Source organism: Plutella xylostella, chromosome 2 (assembly GCF_932276165.1).
Source record: "Plutella xylostella chromosome 2, ilPluXylo3.1, whole genome shotgun sequence".
In the NCBI taxonomy this organism is placed as follows: domain Eukaryota; kingdom Metazoa; phylum Arthropoda; class Insecta; order Lepidoptera; family Plutellidae; genus Plutella; species Plutella xylostella.
In genome coordinates, this window is record NC_063982.1 from 485,367 (window position 1) to 505,124 (window position 19,758).

General features: G+C 35.8%; 2 protein-coding genes across 4 annotated transcripts; one reads left to right on the plus strand and one right to left on the minus strand.

Moving 5' to 3' along the window:
- The first annotated feature begins 281 nt into the window (after positions 1–281).
- On the plus strand, positions 282–10,301 carry LOC105390392 (protein quiver). 2 transcript variants are annotated; one of them, XM_038111461.2, is made up of 6 exons: positions 286–669; positions 2,060–2,176; positions 3,815–3,874; positions 4,852–4,899; positions 6,403–6,549; positions 6,888–10,301. In XM_038111461.2, exons 2-6 carry the CDS (start codon positions 2,152–2,154, stop codon positions 7,079–7,081), a joined length of 474 nt encoding a protein of 157 aa, XP_037967389.1. In that variant the 5' UTR covers positions 286–669; positions 2,060–2,151; the 3' UTR covers positions 7,082–10,301. The 2 variants fall into 2 exon arrangements, with proteins under 2 accessions (XP_037967398.1, XP_037967389.1); XM_038111470.2 differs by lacking the exon at positions 4,852–4,899 and having other exon boundaries at positions 282–669.
- Positions 10,302–10,333: 32 nt separating this feature from the next.
- Positions 10,334–17,658, minus strand: LOC105382287 (aldo-keto reductase AKR2E4). 2 transcript variants are annotated; one of them, XM_048623413.1, is made up of 7 exons: positions 17,039–17,658; positions 14,037–14,132; positions 13,437–13,619; positions 12,841–12,957; positions 12,254–12,421; positions 11,613–11,813; positions 10,334–11,033 (listed from the first exon to the last, which is right to left on the minus strand). In XM_048623413.1, the coding sequence occupies exons 1-7, from the start codon at positions 17,117–17,119 to the stop codon at positions 10,812–10,814; spliced, it is 1,068 nt and encodes a 355-aa protein (XP_048479370.1). In that variant the 5' UTR covers positions 17,120–17,658; the 3' UTR covers positions 10,334–10,811. The 2 variants fall into 2 exon arrangements, with proteins under 2 accessions (XP_048479370.1, XP_048479411.1); XM_048623454.1 differs by lacking the exon at positions 17,039–17,658 and adding an exon at positions 16,666–16,857.
- Positions 17,659–19,758: the final 2,100 nt, after the last annotated feature.

The window sequence follows — 19,758 nt, forward strand, 5'->3', positions numbered from 1 at the left end:
CCCTTGGGGGTGAGATGAAATTCTGAAAAAAAAATGGGACCACCTGGGAGCTCAATGCAATACAACAAAAAAAGAATTTTCAAAATCGGTCCATAAACGGCGGAGTAATCGGTGAACATACATAAAAAAAATATAAAAAAAAAGATCCCGACGAATTGAGAACCTCCTCCTTTTTTTGAAGTCGGTTAAAAATCACCTGTGTACAAATGTACAGCGAAGAGCGGATGACTCGCATGCGAGTCACCTCTGACTACCCCTTCGGGGATTACAGTCGTGAGCGCAGGTATGTATGTACCTATGTAAGAAACAAACGCACAATAGGTGATGCTTATTTTTACCCTGTTATAAAACTTAATAAAGGTATTGCTGGGTAGTTCCACCAGTTACTTAATACATATTATTTTCTAAAATAAACTTTCTTAAACTATCTTACACCTTAAATGGGAATTTTCAATAGTGTTACTGGCAACCCAGCCAGTACAATATTAGAGCGCGGCGAAGCAGTCGCGTTTTTAAAAAGAAAATGTGTTTAACACCGACACGAGCGCGCGAAATCCTATTATAAAATAGCCATTCTAGTTATTTTTATACTTATAATAATGATTCACATCGACTTATAACAGTCGGCGGAGAGTGTCATGTCTAGCGGACTCCCAACAAGACTGGCCGGTAAGAGTTTACGAAAAATAAATTCTAAATTTGAAATTCGAATTCGGTGACTTTAAAAATAAATGAAAGCTCTATTTTTAACGCAATAAAAAAAACAAAAAACTAAATTCTGGAACGTTTTTAAACGTGTAAATAAAATTCTAGTGCTAAGTAAACATTAGCCTTCAGAATAATGTTTAGCACGTGAATGGTTGGCTTTTAAATAGCAAAATATGGGTGTAAAGTGAGAATGCAAGTTCTAGTTTTTTGCAAATGTGAATAAGTTAGCCAAGGAAAGTGATTTCCAACAATGGTTTTCCACTTTTGGGTTATGGGATTCTAAAATCAATAATGCGCGCGCACCGTGCTGAGGGTTCGCACAACCTTTAATTTCGTTTCTTTCCCAAAAAACCAAGCTTTCCTTGCCAAAAACCACTTAATTCTCGTCTTCCTGTATTTTTTTATATTTTTGCTCAATATTTAATGTCATATTTGACCTCTTTTATTGCAAACTTGATTGAATAGGTTACTTAACCCCACAACGCAGGGAAGCAGGTAGGCATAATGCAGTAGTGACATTTTCAAGATTGTAAATAAAGGATTTTCCTTTGAATTAAAACTATTTCGCACTTAAGATTTTTTTTACACTAATTTAAATGTATTTGTCGAAGGTTAATCTAATGTGGGTATATCAAACTGATAAACTGACAGTAAAATTTATTAAAATAAATTAATAATTAGGTTATAGCTACGTAGGTGTGCAATAAATTTTATAAACCTACTTATAAAATAAAATGGCGACTCAAAATATAATTTACCGCCACTTAGCAAAATAGTGATGTGCTACAATACTGATTTCAATTTATCGATAAAACGATAATGGAAGAATTATATATTTTTTGCTCCCAATTAAAACTATAGTTTTAACATTGTAAAACACACCATAAAATAGTGATGTGCTACATAATATTTTCAAGTTATCGATAAATCGACGACCAAGTAGTATCATTAAATTTTTGCTCTTAATATCCAATAGTAGGTATTTTTAGGTGAAAAAAAAACACGCACTCACGCCTTGTACTTTTATTTTATTAGTAGGTACCTACTAATGTTAGGTAGCTCCCTTGCGGGGTGGGCAGAGGTGCATTGCTGCACCCACTTTTCGCCAGAGTGTTATGTTAGTCCCAATGTAATAGGAGGCGGGCCTATTGCCATTTTACGGGCGCATCCAAGACCCGAGAACAAATATCTGTGTTTAAACAAATATCTGCCCCAGCCGGGAATCGAACCCGGGACCATCGGCTCAGTAGTCAGGGTCACTAACCACTACGCCATTCGGTCGTCTATAAAAAGATTAAAAAATATTTTTTTTCTGTTATAATGTCAATACTAATGTGTAATGTTTCCGAAGTGTTGATGAGCATGGCCGTTCGGTCGAGCTGAAGCCGCCGCCGCCGCCGCCGCCCGCACCAGCGTCCCCGCCGGCGCCTCTACTGACGCAAAATGCGCTGGATTTTCCCCGTACCAGGTAAATATTATATTTATTTAATTATTAGGTAGGTATTGCTGGGCAGTCAGCCACTGGGAAATTAACCTGACTGGCTAACCCATTCAGCATGGTGAGAAATACACTACTAGAGATGAAAACTAGATTTTTGTCACGCCCTGTTTTGCGTGTCTTGCGTACCGTGCTAGGTGTGTGCTGTTCTAGGGCACGCTAAGAAGAAAATAATACTCAACTCATCATTCCTCACTATCAGGGTACTTTTCGTTGAGTCACATGTGAAACCGAAAAATCGCGGTCAGTAAATGAACATGTTACTAATATGTATGTTTCTGAAACTTACAACACGACTTGCAAATTTGTTTTCCAATAGGTTATCGAAATGCGACTGGGATTATCAATATAAAACTACCTACCTAAGTATAAATCAGATAAAACGCATATATCTCCATAATATTGCAGCTTGTTAAGACTCAGTTCCAGAATCTACTTGTACCTACATGCAAATCGCGACACAGTTAAATATCTTTGTAAAGATTTTCGCTTGCAGTTTATCAACCTACGTTTATTACCTTTTCGTGCTTATTGAATCACTACGTGAAATGAGTAAATTGACTACTTAAATCTTCTTTAAAAACAGATGTAGCTGCGTAAATCTATCTAATAAGACAATACAAATTACACATGCAGCAGTAAATGTAACGCTTAAAGCCATCATAAACTAAAATGGTCTCTGAATTGAGTCGTTAATCCGACACATCTATGCAAACTTTGATGAACGTTTTGTTCCCTTACATCGCGTCCGAAAATAGACCACACTACGGTTGTAATGAAAATGAAAACGGGTTGACTGACATTGTTTAGAAATACACACAGACTATTGTGGAGAACTTAATAGATTTTCCGTGTGAAATCTAAATTGTTTTATGCATTTGTATCTTCATACAGGAAGTCTAGTATTGTTTACGTAATATCTTCGACCCCATGCTAGGTTGGATAATAGCAGTCTATGAGTATTTGCAGCATTGCGTATTCTCCTGCAATATTGGGCCCATTCCAGCCAGCTAGTGTCCCAGTTTACTCCATCCATTTATAAAATAAAACGTCACCACGAGTCTCGCCCGGTATAATGACGGCTATTCAATAATTTTATTGCCTACTCCTACCACTTGCCTCGATATTTAAAAGTATCTTTAAAACCGTGACATTCGTAACTCTTCAAAAAGTTTACTGTGGGAATGGTTTGATAAATAGCTTTCCGAAAATCTATAGTTATCAAGATATTAAAGATGTACAAAATTTACATTTTCAGCGATCTATAAAAAAACATAACGTAACATTGCGGTTTTAACTATAAAGCATTATTTATTTATAGGTATTTATGTTTTAGGTCAATCAGTTTATATGCGTATCGCCCTTGAATGAAATTTGTGCTTCATTTCATATAAAAAAATCTGAAAAGCTGACGCTGTCCCAATCATTCGGTGACTTTCAGGCTTATCGCAAACTAGTTTTGACAACGATTTTCAGATTCGAATTATATTGAATTAAGAACCAATTACTTCTAAAATGTTACTTCGTTTTAACTTCGCGATAGGGTCCCATGGCATTGAAGTTTCCGAGTCCTCATTGTATTAACAAGGTAACTCTGCTCTATTTCAGTTCTTCTCATGTCCTGGTTCGGAGTGGACCAAGTGAAGGCTAACTCATGCATCCGCACCGGTAATACACTGACGAGGACCTCCACATACCTCTGTGTCTAACTTAAACTCTGTGTGATATACCTACATAGATGTCACTACCTAAATCTTCTAGATGTGTTGTATGTATCGTTGTTGAGCGAACGCATTTTTTACGACGAGCATAGATTGATTGGTCACCATTGGCTCTTTTACTTTCAAAACGCACATGTAAATTTGAATGCGTTCGCGACGTTTCCTAGATCAGTCTAAATTTGTGACATTGACCACTAGTTTTAGAATAGAATCTTGCAGTTTCACTATCGAGTGGCGTGTTTCAAGTTAGATTGATCGGTACTATTATTTTACAACCTCTGACAAAAGTATCCTGTCATTAGAATCCGTTAAAACGTGAGTTGGTGAAAGAAAAAATATACTTAAAATATGTTTTTTATGGAGGGGATAGTACATGAAGTTGTAAAATAAAAGGCCCAGTTGTTTAACCGTGTTTGAGTGTCCACAGTCCTCCGGAATGTTTGTCAATGTTTCGTCGAATGGGTAATATTCTGCATGTGACCGTGTGCTCTATTATCTATTAGACACATACTTTTACCTACTACACGTTTCCTGAAAACGCTCAGAGTAATTTATAAATCTTTCCGCCTCCTGTGAATAACTGATTTTACATTTTCAGATCACAAAAAATATGTCAAGAAACACTTCTTAACTATTTAAATTGTTTCGTTTGGTAAGCGGTGTGTGGACTCAAACAGTCTTGCGATGGCTGTTTCTGTCCAGGCGTCATGGCATTTAGCAATAAAACCCTTTATCTTTATAGTTGCTTGGAATTTTGTAGTATTAACTCAGTCTACGGTTTTATTAGTTAAAAATATACTAGATTCACATTCAGTTATTTACAGGATCCCAACATTGTGCTCACAAGTTTTGTTTACTTAGCCGTATACACATTTTTGTTGAATTCTGTCTTTTTGTTTTACTAATTAACGCATGGATTTTCAGCATTATGGGCACTAAGTCTCAGCCCCCTTGTACAGGCGGAATGCCAAAGTAAGTACGACTTTCCTTCAAGAGAAACCTATAATTCAATTTAAATACTGCTTCAGCTTAAAACTTTGTTGTGCCGTTCTCACATGCAAGGCTGAAAATATCAAATAATTATATCCTAGAAGTGGCTATTTATGCTTCGCTGCAACAAATATTTGAATATTACAATGGTCTTATATTATCATTGGCATCACATTTAAATAACAATTAAATCTTTGACAACTCATCTAATATTCTAACTTGGGAAAACTCGATAAAGAAATACATTTACAAATATTCACATATTTCACAATCGATACCCTATAATTTATTTTATTTATAAACCGTAGACTGAGTGCATCGTCTTTCTTGTTTCCGCATGGTTTGGTTGTACGTAATGTAATCCTGTAGCTTTAAATAATCTTAAGTAATTAAAATAAAAAGGTAGGTTTTTCAAATATGTATAGTGTCAATAATTTACAATGTTTAATTGCTTTGTAGCATATCATATCTTAAAAGAACAACAAATGAGTACATAAATCATATTTGGAAAACACTATGCAACTACGCTTTATCACTGCAATCAAATTCTTAATTTAGTCTCATCAAAATCAGATGGTAGGTATGGCCCTAACGACTTATAAAAAAAGGACTCCGCACTGCCTTAGAAGAAAGTTATGTCATCTAAGGAGTCCTTTTTTGTCAGTCATTGATATGCTTATATTATATTGAAAATTATAATATTAAAGTAAAAAATATCGATATTAAAACTACATCACCTACTCTCGACTCTGACTTATAATTTGATTAGAGCTGCACTATCTAATCTAATTATAAAATTATACTCCACATAATCCAGTTATTCTTTGAAAGAAAGACTTCTTTACTTTCTTTAGAAATTAAATGTAGATAAATATGTTTTGATAGTTCTAATTATACCTCCTCATTATTAGTGTAGCTACAACGTCTAAAGTAAATACTAACAGATCAACCATTTAGGAATATAGCTATTTCAAGAAACATTACAGTCTACCTAGGCTTTGCGTGCAAATGTAGCCTTGGTAGGTACATATTCCCGCTGTAAATAAAAATACCTAGCTTAGGTCTTGAAAATAGGTCTGAAACTAATCATGCACAAATGCGATAATTGTGAATATGGAAATACTGCGGCAATTAATATACTTCATATTGAGTTGGCATGTCATTCGTGTCGACAATAAATCACGTCACAAAACGATAACGTTAACAACAGCAATGTCAGTTTCTCTTACACGTTTAAATTCAACGGTTGACAAATCCGCATGTTTTTTAAAACTAATACCTAACACTATTACACTAACAAATTTAACACAGTAATTCCATGCTCACCAAGTCTAAAACTTAAAAAAGGATGACAACGGGAAGACATTACATAAAGCACTGCTGTCTACGCCGCCACCGCGCCTTTCCCCGCTATCATCCGTTTTAAAGCATCTCTACATCCAAGCCTCTAGGCCGGATATTGACCTGGAGCATGGCTATTTCCAGCTCGCACCATCTACTGCTACGAGTGTGACAGCTGGACGGACCCTCGCTGCAAGGATCCCTTCAACTACACGGCGCTGCCTCGGGACCAGCCGCCTTTGCAGACCTGTAACGGCTGCTGCGTCAAGATGGTCCGGTATTCTAAGAGTCGTGAGTTGCTATTTGTATATCTTGATGATATTATGATAAATTTTAGTCTACCAAGTGTTTGTGAGTAGCTTTAAACTACATAACAAATGGATCAGAGACTGTATACTTTGGTGATAGATGGTGACGTTTTTTAGGATGATTTATCTCAATTTAAATGACATAATTATGGTGAATATGGTTCAATCTCTATTAAACTAATCAAACTGCTTAATGAACGATTCGAATTGAGATCAGAGATCGACAACCTAGATAATGTATTTATCCACATAGACATCGTCTATAATACATAGCGCTTAGTAAGATCATGTATGGTAACAACAGTTTCTCCGTTCTTTCAGCGTACGAGGTGGTACGGAGAACCTGCACATCGCAGCTACAAATAAATCTGTTCATGGTGGACCACGTGTGTATGATGGAAAGTACTGGCACTGGCCACATGTGTTTCTGTGAAGAGGACATGTGCAATTCGGCCACAACACTCGGCGCCACTCTGGCGTTAGCACTCGCCTTCCTGGCATGCGCATGTAGGTGAAGTAGCGAGCTAGTTGGCGGCGACCGGTGATTCAGTCGATCGATTATGATTGTGACGTTCCATCGATAATAATATCGATTGTGATTCGCGGCTTCCCAACACTACTTTTTTGGCAGAACAGTGCGAGCGGGTCGGTTTGCGCGCTGCTATTGGCGGGAATGGAACCAATTTCGTATTCTGTTGACCAATCTCACTCAATAGGTACTCAGTACTTTTTTGCTGAAAAAATATTAAAATATAAGATAGATTATTTATATAACAGATTGCAGTAACGACATAAACCCCATATTGAATATAGCTATTAGAAGTATCGAATCACTGAATGACCGGGCGCCCACTAACCCTATAGAAGATTTGGTTTGGATCGTACCTAATTCCATTTTTTCGTCCAAGTAGCTAGTAGATCTAGTCTTCGGCAATCGATATTCATTTCGCTAAACGTGTGACGTAGATAACTTAGATAACTTGGCTCGTACAGGTTTCACAATAACGCGTTTAGTGAAATGAAACTTGACTGCAAATTTTTTCATCTATGCAATTTTCATGTCCAGCGTTTTGCTCTAAATACTATTTAAGGTTAAGAAGTTGATAAACATTAGTATTACCTAGTTAAAATTAAACAATGGAGTTTTCCAATACATAAACGTCGATAATAAAGAGTAATTTACGAAAGGTTTATTTTGGCTTGTATCTAGTTTGCTGGCCAGTGATGTCTGATTGAATTTTTACAAACGATTAATTTGAAACTGTGACAGTCGAGAAGTTATGTCTCATAAATTGATACTTCAAAAGATTGATCCAAAGTTGTAGACCAATCGGAGATGCTCACAGTTTGCACTTAATTTTAGATGTGCGGCACATTAGATAGAAAAAAGATAGATTTTGTGTGAAAAATCGTACGGAACTAGCTCTTACTGCCGGGAGGAGATATAAGTAACAAATTGTACTATAGTTATATCTATAAAAAGGTTGTGTTTCATGTTTACGGTAGTTTTCGATGAGTGGATCATTCGTAAAGTTTTAAAATAATTTCCGTGGAAAGAGAGTTTTATTTTTTTATTGTAGTCAGAGTGGGGTACCTATAATGAACAATACATTTGCATTGTATGTATCATACATATGTAGATAAAAATATTTCGTGTTAAATAAAGACCATATAATCTGAAATATAACTCTATCGATGAAATTTGCTTCATGTCGTAATAAAATCCAACTCATATTTTATTTTATCTGCTACTAGGTTTTTTTATCTTTAATTGTGTGGTTTTGCTGTTTGGACAGTGTTTATAGAATAGTTTTTGACAGGGGATAATTTGCTAGGCATTTGAGACAAAATATATATATAATTACATGAACGGTAAGGTTCTCTTAGCATATAATGCTTAGGCTATAACTTAAACACCAAATACTCTAATCGTTATCTGTATAAAATACGATTAATATTAAGCGACTTTCGATCTTAAATTACGATAGGTAAGAAAAGCTATAGGAAGGACGCAGATAATATGATATTAGTACAAAATAGTAAAACCGTTTTGTTGTCAATTAAGATATAAAATGAATGATTTGGGGAAGTTGTTCAAAAATGCAATGATTGGTATTATTTATGTTGAAGCAATCGTAGTTCCTTATTCCAAGTTGTTGTTGGATTAGTAACGCAATAATTAGCAAAAGAAATAAATATTTTACATATTTATACATTGCGAAGTCATAATAATCATATCACTTAGGTTTAGGGCGTTAGGATAAAAATATACATTTTTAAGAATGCAAAGCAAAATGTATAAGTTTTTGTTGATATATTGTAAAAAATACATAATTTTGACATGTCATTAGTAGGTAATTAGTTTTTTGTCATAACACACATATTTTTGGTTACATTGTGTAATTTTAATCTGATATTTTTTGTCCCCAAACATTACTTATCTATCAATAATCTTAATTGTAAAAACTATGAAACAGATTAAAATATAACAGTGTATCGCGGGTATACCTCAATGAAACTGTACGAAGGATACCCACTGCATGTGGCCCAGCTCATTACTAACAATACGATTTTATTTTAAGGTAATTCCACCATGTTGTTATATTATAGGTTTCTATTAAAAGCATGAGACACTGCACTGTAGCCAGGCTTGCTCACCCAGCCATACTTTGACGAATGTTTACATCACGGAATGCGATGATATCCTTTTCTAAAGCGTTGTGGAACACATTTAGTATTTCTTTGTTTGATATTAATCAAATGATATATTATCTTATGATTACATAAAATATGTATAACTATACTGTATGTGTTCCACAATGCATTTATGATCATTTTATCTAAGGCAGCGTTTTTATGGTTATTGAGAAATATAACGAATGTATAAATAACTATTTATTATAGAGCTGTTATTAAGACTAAGACCTAACATTTTACCTTAAAATCTCTTTAATTTAATATAAAAGTATAGTCTTTACGTATTTTAAGAGACAATGTAGTGCCAAAGTATTTTTTCCGAAGCGAAAAATCGTTGAAAAAATATTTTGCCACGTTTATTATAATATACTTCCTCTTTCACCTTTCTAATTATCGCATATCACGCATACTTTAGAATGAATTAGCTGTTATGAGGCAAAAAACATATTTGATAGTCAATTAGATCTTTTAAATTAAAATATCTTTGGGTGAAACGACACCTTTTTATACACATAAAGAACTGAGGAGGGCTGTCGTTTCGTCCAAGTCTGGTAATGATCTTGCACTTCCCGTATTCTGAACTAACCAGCTGATTGCTTTGCCATACTAACAAGTTCCGAGAGTAGTCGACCTGCTGTTCCCCTCGACTGACAAGTCTCAACATTATGTGGCCCGATTGTCAGATTTTTCTCATTTCACCCGAAGGTTCAATGATATTGTAAATCTAAATTCGATCACATTTTTTATAATATTGTATTTTTTCAATTGTTTAAGTGAATCAAACTTACACATTAGTGTAATATTTTTTTTACATAAATGAAAACTTATTTGCCGTTACCCGTAAGAATATGTGAACTGGTGGTTTGGAGCCTTAAATTACCGACAATAATAATCAGAGCAGTATTAGAAATCATCGAACAAAAATGCTCATTTTATTCTCTCCAGCTTCAAACCTAAAGTGGATAAAAAGCTTTGCGCGAAGTGTGTTTTGTCGAAATAAAAATCAAAAGTGCCATAATTGTAGGTCTTGTTATACAATTTGTGTTTTTTTTACCCTAACATCCTAATAATAAATATTAGTTAAAATTAAGTTAGAAATCGCTCAGTCGGATTTTTACTGTTTGTAAAACTATCGACATTAAAATTTGTAATTTCCCATCACTATTAAAATGTGACTCAAAATTCTTTGACAAATGTGCCATTTATTCTGACATTTGTGCCGGCACTGATGGTTGAGGGCCCTGCCGCGATGCGATGTCAACATTAGTTCTTCAATATCCGAAGATCAACAAGAAAACAATATGACAAAAATAAATTGTGATGCGCCGCACCGTTATAAGTATGTAAATAATATTAGTAACTAGGAAGGAATATTTAACAGATCTAAGATTACAGCTAGATAGCGTGCGTCCACCATCATCATATTGTTTCTTTATTCACGCACGTTACAAGCTCTTTAAAAACCAAACTAACACTTCCAACCTACAGATGGCGTTGTTCCGTAAATATCAGCCAACAGTAAGTACAATATTCTAACCACAACTAAAACTATTTCCTGCCAAACGGATCTCGAATGGGGTTCTTTATCTTTTCGAAAGGATAATGAGGGTGGTTCTGCCAGAAGGATGGGAACGTGAATCTCTTGTTGGAGTCGAAGGCACTGATAGTGGCGACCTCTGCCGGCGTCAGATGGAAGTCGAAGATGTTCAGGTTTTCCACCAGGCGGCTCTGCTTCACTGTCTTCGGTATTGGTATGATTTTTCTTTCAATCTGAAATGGAAGGATGCTGACTGAATCTACGTGATTTTGGTGAACACATAACCGTAAAACCGGTAGCTATGCCTAAATAAGTACGGTATAAAAGTATACAGGCGGAGTTTTTAAAATAGGCACTTATACTTTTTGGCGCAGGCCACCGTACATAAAACTAATTGTCATTGAAATGTCAGGATCGTGGCACGTGGAGGCCCACAGTCTCTGCCTACCCCTCTGGGAGACAGGCGTGACTATAATAATATTTATGTAAAACTAATTGGGTTATTGTAATTTTGATATGAATTAGCGATATAGGTACTCAATAATAATAGGTATCATCATAGAAGTAAACAAACTAACAGTATCTTTCATAAGGGGTATACCGTGATTTGGAGATAAATATAGTATTGCTACACATTTTGTTAAAAGGTACATTTCTACAGTTTAAAACATAACTATAGGTCCAAAAGCCAAAACCCAATAGAAATTCCATAAAAAAACAGCTTTTACCGCCATCTATTGGCAACCCACGGAACTCCAACAGAAATTCCCAACAAAAAACAGCTTCCACCGCCATCTAGCGGCTACACTCACCAGCCATCGCAGCAGCACTTGCGGCGTGGTCTTCTTATACTTCGCGGCTATCTCCACGAGCGTGGGGTCGTCAACCCGCGGCCCGCCGGCTTCCATGCCGAAGCGGGAGACCAGGGAGCCTAGCGGGCTGAACCCCATGATGACGAGGCCTTCGGATTGGGCGTAGGAGACTAGGTCTTGCTGCACGATTTGTGGGTGCGCCTGGGGGGGGAAACGTGGTGTTTTAATAACGAAAAAGGTTATATGTGATTAATTCTATGAATGTACGTATTATCTCACGTGTAACAAAGTACCTACTTATATCTAGAATGGCTTTCCTTGCAACTCATTAAAAACCCTAGGTAGTTGTTTTGAATGAAAGAATGTAGGTACCATGTCATTGTGTGCCACTGTAGAAAGGCATAAAGTAATTTATGACTTGGTAACTTTTTTAATTACCTAGCTCTCGTCAAAAGCTGCTGAGTGTAGACTTCTGTGTTTAGACTTTCTGCTTCTGCAGGGTTAACTCTATACTGATGAAAAACAAACAAACGAGAGCTGTCGTGCAATCGGCACATTTAATACAAACAATGAGTCTATGTCATCTCAAAAACATTTCTCAGGTAGCCATTTTCATCAGGTATAGCCGCCTATTTCCTCACCTCAATCTGCAACACAGCCGGCTTCACACTCCCCTCCTTAATAACCCTGGCGACCTGCTGCCGGTTGAAGTTGGACAGCCCTATGGAGCGCGCCAGCCCCAGTCTATGCACGTCCTCGAGGCCGCGCCACGTGTCCAGGTAGTCTATGGATGCGAAGCTGTAGTCTTCCTATTGATAGGGGTGGCTTATTACAAGATGGTACAGAAGAGTCGTGCTGGCGTAACGGGTAAGAGAGAGAGGGAAGGTTCAAATCCTGGCATGTACCAATTGTATTCTTTAGAGGCGTTTATAAAATTGTACTACCACGTGATTTTACTGGAAGGTAAACATCGTGAGGAACCGTGCGCATATACATTTATGTCTCATCTAATCTAGATGTGTGAATCCACCAACCCGCAGAGGACTAGCGTGATGGGAAACAGTCCAAGCTTATTGGGATATGTCCAAAGGTTTTTGAAAGAGCCAGATGCAGGTAACAATACCCGCTCAGAGAATATAATAGATTCAGGCTGGCTTATCCTTACACTACACCACAGTGATACACTCTAAACTAGCTACATACATATAATAGTGTTTGCCATACGTACATTAAGAGCGACAGGCCAGTGCATCAAGTAGAGGTCCACATAGTCCAGCCTCATCTTCTTCAGGGAGTCCCTGAGAGCCTCCGCCACGCGGGCCCGCCCGTGCCGCGTGTTCCATAGCTGAAAGAAAGAAACAAATATTTATTTGACACACTGCGATAACAACGTTTGTTGTCTAGAGTTGCAGAAAAGCAATGGCTGTATGGAGATGCGAATGTTTTCCTGATTTCCATACAAGTTCTGTCTCTTGCGCTTCTAGTGCCATCTGTTGGTTGTTATCAGTACTAGTGGTTAGGAGTCCGCCACTGTAAGAGTAAGTACTTAGTGTATTTTTGTAAAAAAATCAGCATGATGTGTTGTAGATAATAACAGTGCTGGTTTTCACCCAGGAATCAAACTTAGTGTCTTTCTACAACCAACCTTCATCACCAATCCGTAGCAGCCCTCCTGCACTTAGACCTTTCCCAAAGCACGGCACTAAGCCGAAACCTACAACATGTGCCGCAAGTTATTTAAAAAAAGTTAATTTTGATTTTATTGTTGGGTTTAGATATTAACATGCTGCATCCTATTATTACCAGCCACCTTTTCCAACCAACCTTAGTAGTAACAAACACATCCTCCCGTCTCACTGTCCCGTTAGCGACACACATAGCAATAGCCTCGCCGATCTCCGCCTCGGTCTGGTAGACCGCGGCCGTGTCTATGTGCCGGTAGCCGAGCTGCAGGGCGGAGACCACGGTGTCGCGTAACTGCTTGTTGGTGCTGGTCATCACGCCGTGCTGGGGATGGGAACGGGGTTTAAGGTTATGTTTTAATGACGGGAGGTAAACTTTTAGGGCCTTACTACAAAAAACTTAGACAGTATTTAACAGGTGTTTAGCGCTGACAAACGCCTACAAAATCTGTCAAATTTCGTTCTAATCCCTTGTTAAGCAGTGTTTAAAGTGTTTTGTGGTAGGACAGTTAGAGGTTATTTATAAATGCTAGTTGCGGTTTTGTGGAGTGTGTCGGGAAACAATAATTTGCTTGGTAATTAAGTACCGGACCTGTAGAGAAGTTATAACGCCCAAAAATTAAGAAATAATATTAAAACTTAACAAGTACACTGTTTAACATAATAACTCGAAAAAGCGTATAATTTTCCATTAACTACCTTATTTTTAATCCTTAAAAACCTCAAATAATTATAATCTTACCTCATCAAACCCCAGGTAAGTGCCGAGGGCTAGAGCTGGTATTTCCAGTCCGTTGTTGAGCTTCCATTTCGGAGCCTCCGTGGCCGCCGCCGCCATCTGCCGGTTAGTTTTAGAACTCGTAAATTTACTATCTCCACGTCAGTATAATGACTATCCAGACTTAGGAGCAAAGCGCTTGTGCTCTAAAATGATTGAAAAGCTTCTAAAAGTATTTTAACCGTGAAATAGGAAAAATCCTACTTAATTACTTAACATTTATTACATATTAACCTACTTCAAAATCAAAAAAATCAAAATCAAAAATATTTATTTAAACACCATAGAATTTAAAAAGTTAGAAGGTACAAACAAATAATTTTAGGAAATTAAATAAAAGGGTGAGAGATTATAAATTATCGAAATTCGGTGGCTTCCACACTAGGCTCAGCCTGTGTCGTGGATGCCAGTGTACCTGGTTACAAATAAAATTATTAACTAAGTAGGTAGGTGGTACTTATAGAACTTTTAAATCTAAATAATGTTAATAGCTTAATAGGTATGCGTTAGGGTAGGTATTTCAATTATTAAAACTAAATATATACTAATCTTAGGAACATTTTTGGTAAACATAATTAGCTAGCAAGACAAAATAAAAACAAAAATTAACATCAACTTAAATAAATATAACACCTACCTTCACAGGCTTGGAAGCTTATCTTTGTGTAACTTATTAACTGTAAGTACCTACTTAACTACCTAGGTTTCTATGAAATACGAGTAGGTAGGTATGTATTAACGTAAAAGGTTATGACAAGTTTTATTTATATAGGTACTTATTTGAAATTCTTATTTTATCCACTATTTGAACTCACTGTGATGACCAAAACATTAAAAGTGCGTCATGCATACTGCAAACCTCCTTTTAAATACGATCCAACCAATTTACCGAAGGAAAATCTGGGGTTCATACAAAACAACCTACAGGCGGAAATACCTCCTGCTTAAGTTAAGAAAACTGTTAAAGTTGCTATCAAGGGATTTTCCGTTTTTGATGATAGATAATAATAGGTAGAGGTAACTACTAGTGGTAAGACCTATATAAATTGATATATGATAAATTACTTATTAATAAATAACCTGTTTAGAAATCTTTGAATCCAGGATGAAGTTTTAGGTAAGTATACTGACCGTACCGGGTATGGGGTAAGTAGGTAAGTAGGTACCTAATAGTAATAGGGAAAAAAAATAACTTACCTATATAAGGAGGAATGTGGCTCTAGAGTCTAGACTCCAGATAGGTAGGTACTAGGGCATGCAATACCGGAACTATTTTCAATACCGGTATTGAGTTCCGGTATTGCAACTCAATACCGGGATCCCGGTATTAATACCGGTATTAGATTTCCTTGTAATAAATGGCATATATTGTGATTAAAGGTCGTATACGTCAAAATAAAACGAGAAAAAGCAATGAAATTCAGTTTTTTGTAATAGATTTTTACGAAAATTGAGTATTAGAGTTTAAATTTTACAAAAAAATATTATTTTTACATCCAGTGGCCGTTTACGCATGGTCAACAGTAGATATCAAACGACCGAAAACTGCATCAAACGGTTGGAAACAAGAGCGCTTTCACAGTACATAGAAATACTATATCTTAATCGCTTTATTATAGCCAAAAAAAGTCCGATTCCGGTATTACTTCAATACCGGTATTAACTTTCAATACTGGTATTGAAAAAAGCGTGAATTTTGTCCATAATACCGGTATTACGAATACCGGTATTGCGGTATTGCATGCCCTAGTCTAGACTCCAGATAGGTAGGTACACTGTTGACTCATATCATGTAGATTTGTAATAGATCGAATAATGTAGAACAGACCTATGAAAAATCACAAGGAAAACATACGTTTGCCTCGTGTTTGTAATTGGAAATGCATAATAAATTACATACTTATACTTAGATATAAATTAAGGAGCTCAGCTTAGCGTTCTCATTGTCATTGTCACTCGGAGGAGGATCAAGTTTCTTTAACCACACTGTAGGTGCCTAGGCTTACTTAATGCCTAGGACACATTTTATTTTATACTTTAGTAAGTATTTTTTTTTAATATCGGTAAGTAAGTACTTAACTGCCTATCTTACTATTTTCCTATTTCAATTAATATACATATTCTATTCTATTCTATTCTGTGTGGGGGTGTAAGTACCTGCACCTGGCTCTCTCGAATGGAACCTTTGTGCATATCCCCAAGGTCTAAACTGCCTTCCTAAGCTTGGACCATTTCCCACCACGCTGGTCCACTGCGGGTTGGTGGGTTCACATATCTAGATGTGCTAGATCTAGATATGCAGGTTTCCTCACGATGTTTTCCTTCACCGTAAGAGCGATGGTATACATTGTACTTAAGTTAAAAGAACTCATTGGTACATGTCAGCGCCGGGATTCGAACCCGCATCTCTTGATTGAGAAGCGGGCGCTCACCCGACTGAGCTACCACCGCTCGCGATATACATATATCTGTAAACTTTTATTTTACAAAACTTTTCGTATACTTACTAGTTTGATTCTGAACACCTTAAAAATATTAGATAAGTATTAGATCCAAGGTACGAGTAGGTAACTACATACTTCTTAAACTTTACCTGTAGCAGTCCACGTTTAAAATGTATTATTTTGTTAACGCACATCTTGTCGACTCACTTAACTTTTATCACTGTTAAAAACAAAACTTATATACAGGAACATAAATCAACAACTTGTAGTTAAGTAAGTACTTATGTTTTTTTATCCATAGGTTGGTTGTCCAATGTTATTTTCCAATGGGCTTTAAAATTCTATATTAAATTTTATATTAAATAATTCTATGATAAAGTTTTCCAAAATCTATCAACATTTTAATAAAACAATAGATTGAGGCTTAAAATACATTGGCACACAGCGAAAAAAAAACACTACCCACATAGAAACGCAGCGATGACAAACAAACAAATAACTACGAAAAAAATATGAACCTACCCACAAACACGCAGCTACCACAACGATGCGAGCGCCGCTCATACTTGAACAACCACTACTACTGCTATGAATGAATGTCATTATTTAAGAACCCGTAGCCATTAATAAAAATAAAACCGAGCTTTGACATATTAAATAACAGAAAATATTGTTGTTTTATTACTTGCGCTAGAGTTAAAGTAGGTACAAGTGGCTATCATATCACTTTACATAGTGTTGGTTGACTATACGGTTGTAAGTATAGTAAGCTATATTATTTAACGTTTTAGTTGGTAATATTATAACGCGCTGTTAAACTTCGATATTGCAGACGGCGTCATTAGGCTAGCCTTTTCTATTTAGGAGTAATTTGGTGTTATTGTCACTAGAACTTTTTAATTGCTTACGTGTGTAACTATATAAGTATTACCTACCTACACAAGTTTGTTTGTTGTTTGTAGTATAAGTACTTGTAAAGATAACCTCTGGAAACCGGAGTTAAATTCACCGACCATGATTGCAATTAAGATAAGTAGGTATCACAGATATCTATATAATATCTGTGGTTGGTTGGTACGTAAGTATGTACCTATAGTTATTTTGAACAGCTGTTTTTTAGCATAGATGGAGAGAACAGTAAATAAAGTACCTAGAATGTAAATATGAAAGAGTAAAGTAAAATAAGTTAAACTGACTCGTTCCTTGTTCTGTTATAAAATAAACTTAAACAAAGGGGGATCTAAGGATACCAAGAAAGAAAAAACTAATACAGTTTCAACAATTTATTGAGTCATCATCATCATCATCATCATCACATGAGAACATGGCACGGACAGTGTGATCGCGAAGCTAACATCATATAATATTTATAGCAACACTTTTAGTGAACAATTTGAAAAAATATTTCTATTATTTTTACATTATGGCGCCGACGTCTATAACATTTTTCTTCTTACAACAACTAAAACATTACGTCATATTTTCATAACACTTTTTTATTATCCATTTGATTGCACAATGTTAAAAGGGTAGCTTAGAACTATATTATTATGACTATTATTAACGTACAGTATGGCTCATGTCACTTTCATTACTTTCGCTTTTAACTCAGAAAATAAGAACATATGAGATATACAGGGTGACCCAGTAAGTCATAGTCCAAACAAAACATAATAAAGGCCCTTGTACCACCAGCAAATATTTTTTTTTACTGAATTTAAAAGTGCAGTTACTAACTAATAAGCTGGAACATTTTTCAAAAACTTTAAATTTTCTACCTTTTTTGTTGGGGCTGTGCTAATGGAATGATGTCCTCTAGCACCCAGTTTCATTTGAACCATGAGTTACTGGGCCACCCTGTATATTATGTATGTCATATTAATTAAATTATTGACATAGAAGGGGTCAGGTTTCGTTGACACCCACTGAACATTCTTATATATAGATCTCAATTCTCAAGTTTGTATGATTTTAACAACTTGGGCCTGAATTAATGTTATGCTTTCAAGAGTTTTACAAATAACTTAACCCTGACCAACTTTTTGCTTTTTATAAATGTGTGCTATAATGTGTGTATAAGTACGTCTTTTATTTACGAAATCTTTGGATGGAAAAATGCAATGGTGATTATGAAATACTTACATACAACCACAAGAAAAAGTTTTAAAAAATCTTTTCTTTAAATCTGACATATCATTTCCAATCCGCCAATTTCCACAACTCAAAACAATCGAATACACTCAAGAATTAGATTAATCAGTAGGTACTTAAGATATCGGTATTAATAATAATTTCTCTTACTCATCTTGCATTAACCACGAACGTAGAAAAAAGGAGCGTGCGCCACCCCGTATGTAACTGCTTAAAATTGAGGCACCCAGAGTAGTATTTTTTTCTAAATACACAAACAAATGCTTCTTGTGTAAAGGTTAATGTCCAGTTTTTTATCCGTAGGCAGCTCTAAGTATAGTTGATTATGGTTGTGGCATAAAACCAACCCTAAGTGATTTTATCATATTAAATCATGCGCAGAAAAAATAACAGTCGCCATTACGGTGCCTCAATAATTATGTATGGTGACAGGAGTTTACCCGTTCTTTTTCTACGTTCATGGTTATATTTAAACTGGTTTATCATTACATATTTCCAACAGATCACATTTAGCGGTAAGGCAGCCTATTCAACTAAATATTTCATGTATTTCTAACTCTATTATTTATGAAAAGGTACAAATCTTGATGGCTATGACTTTGATTATTTTATTACTTTAAAAATTTTAGTAAAATTTCAGTGAGATTCAAAGATTTCAAAGATGAACAAACCAGAGATCAATTTGATCACTAATAAACTAGAAGCACTATCAGTATCATAAACAATTAAGTATTTCAATAAAATCTCAACATTATAAAAATTATCAAAATCCTGGATTTTATTTCTTTTCAGAGACTAACTATGACTGATTTTGACTGTGCAAGACCGCACTTTTAACCATGGATTGTTGTATTCAATGATAAAGTGTTACAAACATGTTAAAATAAAGATAAGCGTCTACCTTTCGGTATCGTACGTATCGGCCCAAACGGATTGTCATAAATGTATGGACAAACGGCGTCGGCAATGACGGTGGTGGTGGATTTCTATACAAATAATACTGAATGCGTACGTTACGTTACCTAAGAGGCCGAAAGGTGGACGCTTAAGTACCTTAATACGGAAATAGTACGTTATAGTACGTATGTTAA